Raw genomic sequence first — 16,211 nt, 5'->3', positions numbered from 1 at the left:
TTCCTTCTCCCTTGCTCAGCTCACGCCCACCTTAGTTCAAAGCTGAGTAGAAGCGCCACTGTTTTAGTTCCTAGAGTTAAAGCCGAAGAGGAGGGAGGCGCGAGGGGGTGTGCGCGGGGCTCTGCCCAGCCCAGGACTGCCGCGGTCCGCCAGTTGCGCTTCGCTCCACGGGTGTCCGACCCGGGCCCGAGCCCGAGCCCGGGGGCTTTACAGACGCCGCTTCACTTCCCGCCTCCTGCAGGCGCCCCACGCGTGCGATCCTTACGGCCCAGACCCGCCGGAGGAGGAGGCCCCCTCCCCGGCGCACAGGCGGGGCCCCGGGCGCGCCCCGCGTCTCCCCCGCGCGCCGGGGCGGAGGAGCGGGCGCCGCGCACTGGTCGCCTAGGCCGGGAGGGCGGGCTCGGCTCCCCGGAAGAAGGGAGTGGGAAGGAGGCCGAGGGGGTTGGAGGGGCGGGTCGGGCTGGGAGGGGACGCGGAGGGGGCGGGCCGGCCTGCGCTCGCTCCAGCCGCGGCTCTAGAGCAGCGGGCGGCGGGACCCGGGACCCAGCTTTGCGACGGCGATCGCGACGCGGGCCCCCAGGACCTCCCGGCGCCCCACCTCTGGAGCAGCCCCTGCTGCCAGCTCCAGGTCAGCCCCGGAATCCCAGGGACTCGCGGCGCCGAACGGACCCGGGCCGGGGGTAGCGGGGTCCCCGGACTGAAGAAGACGCGGGTGGCACCTTGCGAGCTCCGGGGCTCCACTGCGAGGCCTCGGGGGCGCAGACCTGCAGAGACTGCGGCCAACGGGAAGGTGAGCCCGGGAAATTCGCAGGCGGCAATGTGGGGGTCGGGGGCAGTATGCTTGGGGACAGGGGAATTAAGGTTTGCAAGGGTAAAGGGGCTCCCCAGCCCCTAGGAGGCTTCCTGGGGGAGGACTGAGGATCCTTCCCCAAGGCCAGAATGGGGTTCATAAAGGATGAGGAACGGGTCAACCTGGCTACCCTTCACCGCGGGTCTCGCTCCACTCTTATCAGGCATCACTGACACCCCAACACTCGCTGTTTGGATCCCCCAGTTGCATTCCCGGAGACCCTCCTCTGGCTCTGGCTTGGGAGTCCTGTCCTGGGAGGGTCCTCGCAGAGTCTGAGCTCCCAGCTTGGAACAGGATTGCCACCCCTCAGACTCCAGTGGCAACACTCCAATCCCCTTGGAGCTGGGAGGAGCCATGAGTCTGACCACACACCTGTCCCCAGCTCCTGACAAGGCACTCTGCCCACCCCAGCCCCATGACCACAGTTTATCACTGGATGTGGAAGGAAGGCTTGGTGCCTGCTGCCCAGCCATCACCTCCAACGTGCAACCAAAGTCTACTGCGTGCTCCTGTCCCAGCTCCATCCCTCGCCCTGCTCCCTCCATCTGGGTGCTTGGCCCTGCTTGCCCCACACCCCCACCCACCGATCTTGGCCGTCTGGCACCCTCTCTCCTCCCATCCCTGGGGGAGCTGGCATGGACTCAGCATAGAATGTTGTAATATCCCTGGCAGTGGCCATGGAGCGGAGCGGCTGGGCCTGTTCCCAATCAGTTAACCCAGGCTCTCCACCCTCCAGGGGAACTTGACTCAGGCTCTAGGAGGGGAGATGCTGGTCCTGAGCTGAGAAGCCGGTGGGAGGGAACTGTGCGGGTGTCTTAGTGGACCACAGAAGCTGCCCAAGTTATGGAGCATTGGAGAACTGAGGCTTCTGAGTGCTGCTCAGGGGGCATTTGGCTTTTTCAGGGCAATGGGCCTTTTTTCTCAAAGAAAGATGAGGATGGGGGTGCCTATGTACTTACCTGGTGGCCTTAGGAGGACTTGTTTGGAGCCTATTGCTCCATTCAGGATGCAAGAAGATGGCTGGCAGTGACGCTGAGTTACCAGAATGCTGGGGAGCAACAGGCTGCGGTGGGCTGAGCATGGTAAAGGCAGGATCCTCCTTCTGGGACAGCTGTTCTCCCAGCCATCACCCTGTCCTGAGCCTGGGCCCTAGACGCTGAGTTCCCGCCCCACTCCCCACTCCAGGTGGGAGGAGGACGGCAGATTCTGGAGGGTTTGGGAAGCCTCAGGTTTCCCTTTCTTTCCCTCTCTGCTTGGCTCCCTCTCCCAGCCCAGGTGTTTCTGCAGAAGAACCTCCTGGGGCCAAGAGCGACTCACAGCCAGACTGGGGAGAGAGCAGGGGCCAAGAGTGAGAAAGAAGGGCCCGTGGGACCACTCCGGACCCAGCACTGATGCACATCTTCTGCCACAGGAAAGCACCCCCTTCGACACAGACAGCATCTACTCCCGCCCACCTCCCCTCCTCCACATTCCCTTACACACTTTGCTAGGTAGACACATCCTCAGGCACTGCTGACGCGGGTGCTACTCCTGGCACTCAGGGGCCTTCTTCCACAACCTTCCACTTACTCATCTCTCAGGCACATTTGCCTCCTGCCCCTACACCCTCCCTTATGCTCTTTTCCAGAGCCACACATGTCCCCCATCAGTGCAGAGAGTGGCTCATTCTAAGTGGCTGTCTGGCTAGACCTAGACACTGCCTGCATCTGAAAAGCCTCCCCCAGCTCCACAGCCTGGGAGTGGGAGGCACATTTGTCTGAGTCACAGTGCTCTGGGGGACATTATCAGGGACTGGAGGCCTCCGGGGACACAGGACTGTCCTCTGCTAGGTAATCTACACATTGGCTTCTCCAGCCAGGGCAGCAGGGGATAGAAGAGCCGGAGGACAGCCACCTCTTCACTGTCTGTCCTGGATGCCTCCATAAAGCCTGATGATGGGATCCTTCTCAAGGCAGGAGGCCAGATCACGAAGAGATCTCCAAGGTGGAGATTAAAGGATAGAGGGTGCAGCATTAAGCTGAGCAAGGATTATGCTGGAATTTCCTGGGCATTTAACAGCTGTGGAACAGGATGGTGGGCAGGGCCTGTGGTGCTGACCCCTCCCGCATTGACCTGGTGGCTCACAGGTGTAAGGACCAGCCCAGCAACCACACCAGACATAAAATCTCAAGCCCTCTTGCCCTTGGGACTGTCCTGTCCCTGCTGGACTCTGCAGCCTGCTTTGTCTCACGAAACTGTTCCTGTCTGGGCTCACTTTGGGACCATGCCCCTTACTATGTGTTCCCAGTGGACAGTCCCCTGGGTTCCCCTCTGTCCCTTCATCGTCTCAGCCCTTTGCTTGACATCACTGAAGAGAAGCATGCATGATACCAGCAGCAGGACAGTAGGAACTTCTTGGGAGGGAAGCTTGAAGTCTAGCCAGGCATAAAAATTATTTTGCTTTTCTTGTTGGCACGATGTCAGTCATTCATTCTCAGCCTCTACTGTATCTCCATCTCTACCTTCTTCTTACAGAGGAACATTTCTGGATATTTTGAAACCTAGAAGGGAAAGGGTGTGGAGAGTGAATAAAATGTAGACATATGCTCATTTGTCTAGGTTTGACAAATATTTTCCTTTTTTGTTTAGATTTTAATTATGAGATCGTATGTTAATTATAAAAATAAGGTACACTTACTGTAACAAGAAAAATAATTGAATTATATATGACAAAATTAATGCCCCACCTACAATCCTTCATTTCTACCTCCCACAGTAACCCATTTTAATGACCTAATATGTCTTCTGCCTACCTTCCTCTAAGTTTATTTGGATTACATTACTTAATCTTTAAAAATTCACTTTGTGGATTGAGGTGCATAAACTATATTAAGTAAGCTTGATTTGCTCATGAAAGTATCATATTTAGCATTTAATTGGAGCACGGTTAATTTTTTAAATTCTTACCGATTTACCAATTTAATTTACTTTTAAATCTTTCCTTTTTATAGTAACATAACTCATAAGCTATGCTTTGTAATCAAAGCTCCTACAAACCTTAAATTTTGGCCAGTTTCTGAAAGCAAAACACAACGTTGATACCTAAGAAACTGTCTTATTTTTGTAAACCAAAGAGATGTAGCAGGCTTGCGGACCCCTCATCCCTACTGTATCAAAAAGATATGAAATGATATATCTACAACAGAAGCTGAGAAAATACGATAAAGTCATAGACTGCAATTTTTGTTACCTGAAACTTTGTCTAATCAGTCTCATTTTCTCCACCATTATTTTATATTCACATTTCTGCTGCTTCTGGTTTTGTATTTTTAAAACCTTGTACACATCTGAAATGTGAATGTTTTTCTAAAGGAGAGAAGTTCTTTCCCACATCCTTGTGTTAGAGAATGTCTAAATACTGACCAGTTCCTTTCATGAGTTGAAGGAGAGAGGAATCTCAAGCAGGTCGTGAGAGAAGAGCAAGGGGCCTGGCCTTGCAGAGACTGTTTCCCGTCTCTGTGGCAGGAGAGATGTACTGGCCTGTGCCTGAGATGCTCTCCTGGACCCAATGCAGAAGGTGCTCCATGCCCATAACCATTGAAGACACCTTTAAAAAATCAGGTTCTGAGTCCTGCTGGCTTAGTATTCCAGGCATGTGGAGCAGTGTGTTCTTGTCACTTATGTTTCTGCCTTTGAAATTGGCTTCAAAAGAATCTGCAGTGCGATGAATTTGCTGACGGCAATTTATTCCATATCTTAATAAAGTTTTCCTTTTCTTTATTTGGATTCCTGCAACAGGGATACACCCATTTTTTTTTTTTTTATGTATTAAAAACATAAAAGTCTTGAATTCATCTGGTTTGTTTGATAAGCAAGAACTCACCTAACTTCCTTGTCTGACTCAGCAACATTTTTTTTTTTTTCTGAAAAGATTTGTTTATAATCTTCAATCTTCTGGAGCTGAATATAAAAGAGTCCTCATGAAATATTAGAAGTATCCTTCTGGGTACTTTTAAAATCCTCAACCATTTCTTTTTAATGAATATCTTTGTTCTTAGTAAAATTGCGAAAAATTGTTAAGTGGCCATCCACAGGCAGTGTCTCCAGTTTCTTCTTTTCTTTATGCTGCTTCTTGATGGCAGAAGCTGAGTGGCCTTAACATGCACGTTTCATAATTGCTTTTGCTCTTTTCTGGATCTTCTGGAGGGAAGCCAGCTTCATGTTGTCATTACGAGGCATGCTAAACCTACGCGAGCACGCCCTATTGCAGCCACAAGTGACTGTGTTCCTTGTCGTTCGGGTCATCAAAGCAGATATCTTGCTATTCATCTTCCAGAGTGTTCCACATTGGACAGCTGATATTATCTGCAGTGCATCTTCTCTATCTTGCTCATCTGTCTTTCAAAATAATTCGTTGAAATATTTCCAAAATATTTATTATTCCTTCTCCATGATTATTTGTCTAGTTGTAAGCTTGGGAAGACACAGGGCTTATTGTTTCTTCTTTGTACAGATTACGGAATCCATCTATGTTCAGACTGAAAGAGATTATTTTAAAGAGTAACTTCTGGGCGAATGGTAAAATAGCCTTCATTGTTTAAAAACTTGCTGCCGGCATTTTCTGTCCCTGATAACAGTGTTTCTAAGGACTCTGTGACTCTGGTTTGCTTCAGTGTGTCAAGCACGTCACCAAATTAAGCAATTGAGAGTTTGAGGGGGTGCACTTACAACGTGAATTACTTCAGGATATTTATTAAACAGCCATTGGTGATGGTGCCAGGGTTACAGAATTTGATAGCTATGCGTACTTTTTACTGCGTGATCTCCCCATTCTTCTGCAAAGCATTTATTTCATCTGTGAAGCATCCTAGTAGCATTTCAGACAGTACCTGCAAAGAACATTACTTAAGAACAATTTGCCATATGGAAATGCTCCTTATTTGTCTTCAAAGGCTGTAAACTGAACTCTCTGTTTCACAAATAGGGTTAAAGATGTATAAAAGGTGAGTTTCAAGGGCAAGTAGGCAGGTATCCACTCCGCATCAGCCCACACGTATGTAAAAACGGTGTCTCTCCATGATAAGTTCATGGAGAGCACAGCCAGAAAAACAATCAATAGGAATCAAATTATGATTTTCATGTTTGTCACAGTTAAATAAAGTTTCATAGTTTGTTTTTAGTTTTATCATAGTTTTCAACAATCACAAGGCCATATAGATCCAGGAAAAACAATTCACAACTTCTCTTCTAATTGGCTTTTTTTTTTTTTTTCCTTTCACTTCTGTGTCTTTTTAGCAATCCGGACAACATGCGTCTTTTTCTTCTCCACAGAAATAAAGAGATTGTACTGCTCTAGTCCACCCGATTCATGGACTTCTGAGATTCAGTCAGAGGAGAGACAGAGAACCACCAGTCTCTAGATCGAGATGCAAACGTGGTGACAAGCCTGTTTGTCTTCATTGTGACACTGGAGGTAGCTCTTCCCTCTGTTCTTTTGCTCATCAGTTCAGTGGCGTGCCGTCTGAAGGCACAGGAAGGTTTTACATAAGAGGTGGCTTACTGCATAGTTCTGAGACGTCGTTATGAGGGTGTGAGCACTATTTTGATTAACTTTACTAAACAGTTATTGTCCTATAGTTTTAAAAAAAAATTTTAATGATTTCGTTGAAAAAAATAATACATATGCAAGAGTTAAAACGGATACAATTAAAGAGACTGCCACAAAATTAAGTCTCCCTTGACTGGCTCTCAGTCTACTTCTTTTGCCTTTTTTCACAGATTTTGGATGTTCTTCCATCGATCCTTCCATGTATATGTATGTGTACATGTCCTTAACAAATGGGAGCGACTTCACACTGTTCTCCACTGTCCCACTTTCACTTGGAACTGATTTTCATATCAGTCTATAAACAGTTGTCCATATTTCTTTCTACGAATATTTCATAATTTTTAACCATCTTGCAATTGATAGACACTTAGTTTACAGCCTTTTCTCTTATAAACAATTTGCAATTAATGTCTTCGTTCAAGCATCTGTGCAAACCAATACAAATACACAGTACCTGAAGGACAAATTCTTACAATGTAGCTGCTGGAAAGATAGTACCCAATTGTCCTCCCAAGAGAATATTCCAATTTGAACTCAAGCAGAGTATGTACAAGAGAAACTATTTCCCATGCCTTCTCCAACATGGTAAAGATGCTGTCTTAGGCATCTGTGGCTGCCGTAACAAAATGCAATAGACCAAGTAGCTTATGCACAGTAGAAATATCTTTCTCACAGTCTGGATACTGGAAAGTCCAGGATCAGGGTGCTGGCATGGTCAGTTCCTGGCAAAAGCTCTCTTCTAGGTTTCAGACTGACCTCTTCTTTTCTTCTTCTTCTTTTTTTTTTTTTTTTTTTTTTGAGACAGAGTTTCGCTCTTGTTACCGAGGCTGGAGTGCAGTGGCGCCATTATCTCTGCTCACCGCAACCTCCACCTCCTGGCTTCAAGTGATTCTCCTGCCTCAGCCTCCAGAGTAGCTGGGACTACAGGCACGCGCCACCATGCCCAGCTAATTTTTTGCATTTTTAGTAGAGACAGGGTTTCACCATGTTAGCCAGGATAGTCTTGATCTCCTGACCTCGTGATCCACCCACCTCATACTCCCAAAGTGCTGGGATTACAGGCATAAGCCACTGCACCCAGCCTGCCTTCTTTATTGTGTCCTCAAATGGCAGAAAAAGGGTGAGAAAGCCCTTTGGGGTCTCTTTCATCTGGGCACTACTCTCATAATTAGTGAGGACTCCACCCTCATGACCTAATTACCTCCCAAAGGCCCCATCTTCTAATACCATCCCCTTGGGAGTTCGGATTTCAACATATGAATTGGGGTGGGGGGCACAAATATTTTTTCTATAACAAATGTCCTGTTGCTATGGATTTAACATGGTTTCCTTTAAATGTGAGCACACAAGAAGCATCTTTTCACATGCTAAAGCCATAGGGTTATTCCTCTGTAAGCTATACGAAAACATGTGCCCCTTGGGGCATGAGGATCTTTGTTGACAAAGTGTTTGCCAGACCTCCATAGCTCTCCCCGTCCCTGTACTGTCTCATTTATCAGCCTGAATCTTTATGCCTGTGTTCTTTCTGCATTTATTCTGGTCCCTTCCCTCCCATCATACCCCACAGCCATCTTCCTGGGTCCCTCCCGCTTCACTGCTTCACTGCCTCTGTGAAATTTCTAGAGCATCCAGGTCCGTCGGGGGGTGGGGCGGTGTTGTGAGAATTCAATTCATGCCTCCGTAGGATGGAGCCGCTTCTTAACCAGCTGCCTTTAATGAGAATCTTCTAACTTCCAGTACAGGGAGGCTGTTGGAGGAAGGAAGGCACGTAAATGAAGAGAAAGAACTGGAATAACTCCTTCCGGGAAAAAAAAAAAGGGTAAGATTGACCCAGAACCATCCTGTGCTCCATTTCTAGGAGGGAGAGCGGTGAGGAATGAACACAGAGACAGGGTCAAGACAGTCGAATTTGCACAGGCTCGGGAGAGGCAGTACAGTATGCAACCTGGCTCCTGTCCCATGGTGGGTGCTGGGGCGATTTGAGAGCTGAAGAGGAGACACAGACACACACGGGGTCAGCTTTTGGAGCTGGGGCTGTACGTGAAGAAACACTTCCCTCCCACCTGTCTCTTCTGGTCCTCTGTGTCTCCTCAGGAAGCAAGCTTAGCTGTACACCGAGTCTTGCAAAAGCTGCAGCCCCACCCAGGAGCAGGGTGGAGGCTGGGGCGATGGTGGACACCCTGAAGATGCCCCATGGCTACTGAAGGGGCTGCCCAGTTAGGGAACAGAGTGGCGGGCATGGTGTGTAGCCTATGGGTCCTGCTTCTTCTGGTGTCTTCAGTTCTGGCTCTGGAAGGTAAGAGTGAGTGGAGGCAGAAGAACCCGACCTGCCAATGAGACCCAGTGCAAGGGGCAAGTGGGAAAGATTCAGAAAAGGTAGATAAGGGTGAACACATCAATAAAGGGAATGGCATGGTGAGGGTAACGAAGACCTACATAGATTTGTCAGAGAAAGGACCCTGACGGACAGCTGTGCTCCTGCTGGCAAAGACATGTGCAGAGGAGTGGGCGGGGGGGTGTTATTTTGTTTCCAGTGAAATGGAGTAGGGGCTGGCAGTGCTGGCTGGAGGCTTGGCCACTGTGTGCGCCTCTTATTTCTGGACAGAGGTATTGCTGGACACCACCGGAGAGACATCTGAGATTGGCTGGCTCACCTACCCACCAGGGGGGGTGAGTGCCACTCTAATTCTGAACCTGAATCCCTTGTCCCTGTCCCTCCCTGTTCCCTGGAGAGTGAAATTCATGAAGGAAACCCTTCGTGAGGATTATAGGATAAGACTCCCTCCCTGTAAAGCACCAACAGGTCAAGGCATCCTCTCTGCTTCGTTTGTCATTAATTTTAAGTCTCAGTGGAAGAGATATGTCCCCTTCCCTATACCCTCTACCTCTCCTTGCTTCAGTCCGGAGCCCCTAAAGCTTCTCCTGGCCCTTCCTGCAGTGGGACGAAGTGAGTGTTCTGGACGACCAGCGACGCCTGACTCGGACCTTTGAGGCATGTCATGTGGCAGGGGCCCCTCCAGGCACTGGGCAGGACAATTGGCTGCAGACACACTTCGTGGAGCGTCGGGGCGCCCAGAGGGCCCACATCCGACTCCACTTCTCTGTGCGGGCCTGCTCCAGCCTGGGTGTGAGCGGCGGCACTTGCCGGGAGACGTTCACCCTTTACTACCGCCAGGCAGAGGAGCCCGACAGCCCTGACAGTGTTTCCTCCTGGCACCTCAAACGCTGGACCAAAGTGGACACAATTGCAGCAGACGAGAGCTTCCCCTCCTCCTCCTCCTCTTCCTCCTCCTCTTCTGCATCGTGGGCTGTGGGACCCCACGGCACTGGGCAGCAGCGGGCCGGGCTGCAGCTGAACGTCAAGGAGCGGAGCTTCGGGCCTCTCACCCAACGCGGCTTCTACGTGGCCTTCCAGGACACCGGGGCCTGCCTGGCCCTGGTCGCTGTCAGGCTTTTCTCCTACACCTGCCCTGCCGTGCTCCGATCCTTTGCCTCCTTTCCAGAGACGCAGGCCAGCGGGGCTGGGGGAGCCTCCCTGGTGGCAGCTCTGGGCACCTGTGTGGCCCATGCGGAACCAGAGGAGGATGGAGTGGGGGGCCAGGCCGGAGGCAGCCCCCCCAGGCTGCACTGCAACGGGGAAGGCAGGTGGATGGTCGCTGTTGGCGGCTGCCGCTGCCAGCCTGGACACCAGCCAGCTCGAGGGGACAAGTCCTGCCAAGGTGAGAACCCTCCTCCTGCGCTGGCCCAACACTCCCACCCACCCCAGCCTTTGGGCTCCTCTTCTGAACACCCCAAAATTCGTTTTATCTGCAAAAGGTCAGGAATAAGTCATCTTAGGAAAGGGTCCCTATTTTCCCTAATTTTCTTCCCTAAAGCATTCAAACTTGCTCTCACCCACCCATCTGAACTTTCTGGAATCTTCTGGAGCCTTTTGCAGCAAGTGCCTTCTCCCAGTCTGAGACGTGATGGAGACCGGAAGGAGTTTTGCTCCAGGGTTACTGTGGAATGGAGGCCTTTGGTTCCCATTCGCCCTTCAGTTGGGAGGGTCCCTGGCTGGCAGGACCAGGTGACAGGGACTCAGGTAGAGGAAGGCAGTGGATGGTAGCTAAGAAGAATGACAGTGGCAGCAGGCCTCCGCAGAGGGAGCTTATGCAAGAAGCCAGAACACCCACATTGGGCACTGGGCCTGCCTGGAGCCCCCACCGCACCTCACTTTCTGCATCCATGGAAATGCAATTCTGTCCCAGCAAATGGCAGGAGAAATCTCTGCTTGAGGGGAGAGAGGGTGGGGCTCAGTCTTGGAAGAAAAGGAGAACCAGCTCTGGGAAGGAGAAGGCTGCGAGGGCCCCTGCCTGCTGTGTGTTGGGAGCTCAGGGTGGGTGGACGGAGCACGTGATGCCCCCACTCTTCTCTGCCTTCTCAGCCTGCCCTCGGGGGCTCTATAAGGCTTCTGCTGGGAACACCCCCTGCGCACCGTGCCCTGCCCGCAGCCACGCCCCCAACCCAGCAGCCCCTCTTTGCCCCTGCCTGGAGGGCTTCTACCGGGCCAGTTCTGACCCACCAGAGGCCCCCTGCACTGGTGAGTTCCTCACCCAGCCCTGAGATGGGAAGGAGCCTGGGAGAGGGGCTAGAAGTGGGGGAAGCCAGCAGCGCTGGCGGAACTCTGCATTTGGAGTGACTTGTTTTCCCCTGTTTTCTTGGCTTCCTCCCCTCCGTGTTCTCCAACACTTCTGTCCCTGGCCCATCCTCCCCGGGCCCGCCTCCTGCCTCTCTCGACTCCCCCCACCCCGTGCTCCTCTGTCTCCTTCCCTCTGGGCCACCCACCCTCCCCTGGCTCCTTCCTTCATCACCCCATGATTCCTGCCCTCGTGGCCTTTGGACCACCACTCCCTCCGGCCCCCCAGGTCCTCCATCGGCTCCCCAGGAGCTTTGGTTTGAGGTGCAAGGCTCAGCGCTCATGCTACACTGGCGCCTGCCTCGGGAGCTGGGGGGCCGAGGGGACCTTCTCTTCAACGTCGTGTGCAAGGAGTGCGAAGGCCGCCAGGGGCCTGCCAGCGGCGGTGGGGGCACGTGTCGCCGCTGCAGGGATGAGGTCCACTTCGACCCTCGCCAGAGAGGCCTGACCGAGAGCCGAGTGTTAGTGGGGGGACTCCGAGCACATGTACCCTACATCTTAGAGGTGCAGGCTGTCAATGGGGTGTCTGAGCTCAGCCCGGAGCCTCCCCAGGCTGCGGCCATCAATGTCAGCACCAGCCATGAAGGTGAGCCCTTCTCCCTGGCCTCCAGGGTCCCCTGCCTCCGCTCCTTTGGGCCCTTTCCCTACTCCTGATCTCCAGCCTGGTCCACCCTGCCACCCTCCCCGCAGAGCTGCACCTGCTCTCAGGGACTCGCATTGCCCTAATGATTTCCCCTTTGCACTCCAGTGCCCTCTGCCGTCCCTGTGGTGCGCCAGGTGAGCCGGGCATCCAACAGCATCACGGTGTCCTGGCCGCAGCCTGACCAGACCAATGGCAACATCCTGGACTATCAGCTCCGCTACTATGACCAGGTGCGCAGGAGGAGTCGGGGGTCCACAGCAGGGGTGCAGGAGCTCACAGTCCCCGCAGTGGGGGCCAGAGACCTGCAGCACTGGGAATGTGTCTGAGAGCCCTGCCGACCAGGGAGGGTGGCTGGGGGCCCTGGGGGCAGAAGCAGGAGCACGAGGGGGCCAGGCAGGGAGTGAGTGGCTGTTCCCCCCAGGCAGAAGACGAATCCCACTCCTTCACCCTGACCAGCGAGACCAACACGGCCACCGTGACACAGCTGAGCCCTGGCCACATCTACGGTTTCCAGGTGCGGGCTCGGACTGCTGCCGGCCACGGCCCCTATGGGGGCAAAGTCTATTTCCAGACGCTGCCTCAAGGTGAGCCGGGGTGGTGGGGTGCAGACGGGCAGGTGAAGGCCCAAGGGGGTAGTGAGGAGAGGCCCAGGGACCATCTGGCCTTGAACCCTGGCCCAGTGTTTCCCAACCAGAGGTTCTGTGGGAGAAGAGAGTGCCCATGGCTCAGAGGCTTACCTAGAGGCTACCTGGGGAGGGGACAGTGTATGTGTGTGGTGTCCCTGTGTGTGGATGTGGGAAGGCTGTGGGGATGTGTGGTGTGTGTGTTGTGTGTCCCTGTGTGTGGTTGTGGGAGGGTGTGGGGATGTGTGTGTGTGTGTGGATGTGGGACATTGTGGGGATGCGTGTGTGTATTGTGTGTGCCTATGGTGTAGGTGGGTACCTGGCTCACCTGTGACCCTGGTGGCTGGTCCCCCAGGGGAGCTGTCCTCCCAGCTTCCGGAGAGACTCTCCTTGGTGATCGGCTCCATCCTGGGGGCCTTGGCCTTCCTCCTGCTGGCAGCCATCACCGTGCTGGCCGTCGTCTTCCAGCGGTGAGTCCCCACCCCTGCCCAACTCTGCCCAGCACCATTCACTCCACAGCCAAACCTCAAGCCCTGCCAAGTCCGGAGCCCCCTGCAGAAACCCCAGGCCAGTGCACCTCCCATCACGCAGCCCCTGCCCTGGGCCCCGCATGGAGGTGGGCAGGAGGGCGAGGCTGGTGTCTCCCCTCAACAGACTGAAGAGCAGCCTTCGAGGGCGACAAGGGGACAACGAGGGGGTGGAATGGGAGTGTCACGCCTGGTCACCATTTGTCCCGCAGGAAGCGGCGTGGGACTGGCTACATGGAGCAGCTGCAGCAATACAGCAGCCCAGGTGGGGATGAGGAGAGGAAATGCTGGGCTGGGGGAGCGGGAGCGCATGGGCAGGGCACATGTCAGGCAAGGCTGGACCCCCCCTAAGATTTGGGGAGCTCCTTGGCACAATCTTCTGGAGGTAAGTGGGCGTGTCTGGGGTGTGCAGGCAGCGCGCGCCTGGCAGCACATGCTCATAACACACTCCACACCTCTCCAGGACTCGGGGTGAAGTATTACATCGACCCCTCCACCTACGAGGACCCCTGCCAGGCCATCCGAGAACTTGCCCGGGAGGTCGATCCTGCTTATATCAAGATTGAGGAGGTCATTGGGACAGGTACAGAAGGGGCAAGGCAGGGATCAGAGTGACGGGGCTCCCTTGTGGCCTCCCCTGGCCAGAGTCGCACCCAAACACGGCAGGACGCTGTGAGCCTTGACCCCCACCCCCAGCCTACACTTATTCTCCCAGGATCTTTTGGAGAAGTGCGCCGGGGCCGCCTGCAGCCTCGGGGACGGAGGGAGCAGGCTGTGGCCATCCAGGCCCTGTGGGCCGGGGGTGCTGAAAGCCTGCAGATGACCTTCCTGGGCCGGGCCGCCGTGCTGGGTCAGTTCCAGCACCCCAACATCCTGCGGCTGGAGGGTGTGGTCACCAAGAGCCGACCTCTCATGGTGCTGACGGAGTTCATGGAGCTCGGCCCCCTGGACAGCTTCCTCAGGGTCAGTCCAGCCTGGGTAAAGGAGGAGGGTCCGTGGGTCCAGGACAGCTTCCAGGACACAGCGTCCTGCATCTTTGCTTCTGCCCACCACATCTTCCATGGTCTCCATCCTTCCTTCCCGGGCTGTATTCTGGTTCCACGCCCACTCCCCTCTCATGCTGTTGTCTGCCTCTCTTCCCATCACTGACCTCTGCCACCTGCCCCTGTCCCTCAGCAGCGGGAGGGCCAGTTCAGCAGCCTGCAGCTGGTGGCCATGCAGCGCGGAGTGGCCGCTGCCATGCAGTACCTGTCCAGCTTTGCCTTCGTCCACCGCTCACTCTCTGCTCGCAGCGTGCTGGTGAATAGCCACCTGGTGTGCAAGGTGGCCCGTCTTGGCCACAGTCCTCAGGTGAGCGTGCAGCCCTGGGGACACAGCCTGGGGCCTTGTGGCATGCCCCAGCAGGTGCTGGCAGGGGGTTGAGCTGGAATCTGGGGTGGGTACCTCAAGTGGGATGTTATAGTCCGTGAAAGGAGGGAGGCTCTCCTGTGTGATGGGAGGATGAAAACCTAGGCGAGGGGGGTTGAGGGATTTCAGGGACTGAGACAAAGAAAGGGGGCGACGGAGGGGAGGAGACCTCCCACCCTTCCCCCACTGTGGAGGTTACACAGACTCCAGAGTCAGCACAGCTGGGTACACACTCTGAACACTCTGCTCTCCAGCTCTGTGACCTTGGACAACTTCGCATTCTCTAAGCCTCACCTTCTGCTTCTGTGAAATGAAGATAATATCATCCACCTTGGAGGCTTGTTATAAAGATTAAATGAGATGCTTGATGTAAAACTCTTGACATATCTGAGAACATAGTAGTTGCCCAATAAACGTGACTATTCTTTCTGCTTCTGTGAAATGGAGATAATATCATCCACCTTAGAGGGTTGTTATGAGGCTTAGATGAGATGCTTGATGCAAAACCCTTGGCATATCTGAGCACATAGTAGTTGCTCAATAAACGTGACTGTTGCTATGATTATTACTATTTGCTCTTGACTTTACCCCTCAGGGCCCAAGTTGTTTGCTTCGCTGGGCAGCCCCAGAGGTCATCGCACATGGAAAGCATACAACATCCAGTGATGTCTGGAGCTTTGGGATACTCATGTGGGAAGTGATGAGTTACGGAGAACGGCCTTACTGGGATATGAGCGAGCAGGAGGTGAGCACTGGCCTAGACACTGCTGATTTCCCACCCTATCCCTCCCATGCTGGAACATTCTAGGACCTCCAATCTCGACTCCATTTGTATTCTAAGATCTCGTGGCTCTTGGATTTCTATCTTTGAGTTCCTTCTCCACTCCAACTTCATCTTCCACCAGATTCCAGCCCCACCCTCTTACCCAAGAAAGTACTCCCCTCTACGAGCAAAACTTCCCATCGTCATAATCTTCCTCTGACCCCTGCTCCAGGTACTAAATGCAATAGAGCAGGAGTTCCGGCTGCCCCCGCCTCCAGGCTGTCCTCCTGGACTACATCTACTTATGTTGGACACTTGGCAGAAGGACCGTGCCCAGCGGCCTCACTTTGACCAGCTGGTGGCTGCATTTGACAAGATGATCCGCAAGCCAGATACCCTGCAGGCTGGCGGGGACCCAGGGGAAAGGTGTGGAACTTGGGGCTAGAGCCTGGGAAAGCCAGGGAGGGTAGATGCAAACCAAGAGAAAACTGAGGAGAGGGGCTGAGACGAAGAGGAGACCTTGACCCTGCTTGCCCCTCCTCCCTTCTTAGGCCTTCCCAGGCCCTGCTGACCCCTGTGGCCCTGGACTTTCCTTGTCTGGACTCACCCCAGGCCTGGCTTTCAGCCATTGGACTGGAGTGCTACCAGGACAACTTCTCCAAGTTTGGTCTCTGCACCTTCAGTGACGTGGCTCAGCTCAGCCTGGAGTAAGCAGGGAATGGTGGGGTGGGGGCGAATGCTCCGAGCCCCTGGCTGGGGGTCGTGTTGGGGATTTCGGAGAAGCTGGCCCAGATTTGACCCCCTCCCTCCCCACCAGAGACCTGCCCGCCCTGGGCATCACCCTGGCTGGCCACCAGAAGAAGCTGCTGCATCATATCCAGCTCCTTCAGCAGCACCTGAGGCAGCAGGGCTCCGTGGAGGTCTGAGGTCGCTGCCAGGGACTGACGATGCCCGTGACTCACCCCTGGACACTGGTCCGAGAAGGGACCTGTGGGACATGAGTGGGCTCCAACAGCCTCTGTGAGAGATGCCCCACACCAGACCCGCCCCTCCCGATGCTGCATTGCCCGGTCCTCTGCCTCGCCACCAGCCTCCTCCTCATTAAAGGGAAAGAAGGGAATTTGCAAGTTCAGTGT

The 16,211-nt window shown here is 53.8% G+C and overlaps 1 protein-coding gene across 1 annotated transcript; it reads left to right on the top strand.

Moving 5' to 3' along the window:
- The first annotated feature begins 462 nt into the window (after positions 1 to 462).
- EPHB6 (EPH receptor B6) lies at positions 463 to 16,202 on the top strand. The gene is made up of 19 exons (XM_074378983.1): positions 463 to 790; positions 6,161 to 6,302; positions 8,175 to 8,256; positions 8,532 to 8,733; positions 9,043 to 9,107; positions 9,376 to 10,156; positions 10,861 to 11,016; positions 11,342 to 11,698; positions 11,861 to 11,985; positions 12,177 to 12,339; positions 12,734 to 12,848; positions 13,118 to 13,170; positions 13,369 to 13,488; positions 13,621 to 13,868; positions 14,082 to 14,255; positions 14,908 to 15,057; positions 15,308 to 15,501; positions 15,627 to 15,782; positions 15,893 to 16,202. Exons 4-19 carry the CDS (start codon positions 8,631 to 8,633, stop codon positions 15,999 to 16,001), a joined length of 3,069 nt encoding a protein of 1,022 aa, XP_074235084.1. The 5' UTR covers positions 463 to 790; positions 6,161 to 6,302; positions 8,175 to 8,256; positions 8,532 to 8,630; the 3' UTR covers positions 16,002 to 16,202.
- The last annotated feature ends 9 nt before the right edge of the window (positions 16,203 to 16,211 follow it).

Source organism: Saimiri boliviensis, chromosome 10 (assembly GCF_048565385.1).
Source record: "Saimiri boliviensis isolate mSaiBol1 chromosome 10, mSaiBol1.pri, whole genome shotgun sequence".
NCBI classification, from domain to species: Eukaryota; Metazoa; Chordata; class Mammalia; order Primates; family Cebidae; genus Saimiri; species Saimiri boliviensis.
Note: the sequence above shows the minus strand (reverse complement) of the source record. Positions and strands in the feature narration are given on the sequence as shown.

Bases quoted from the DNA above. Each gene is read 5' to 3' on its own strand.
- EPHB6 (XM_074378983.1), top strand. From the start codon at position 8,631: ATGGCTACTGAAGGGGCTGCCCAGTTAGGGAACAGAGTGGCGGGCATG. The intron at 11,017-11,341 runs GTGAGTTCCTCA...CCGGCCCCCCAG, and splicing joins ACCAGAGGCCCCCTGCACTG to GTCCTCCATCGGCTCCCCAG. The intron at 15,783-15,892 runs GTAAGCAGGGAA...CCTCCCCACCAG, and splicing joins GTGGCTCAGCTCAGCCTGGA to AGACCTGCCCGCCCTGGGCA.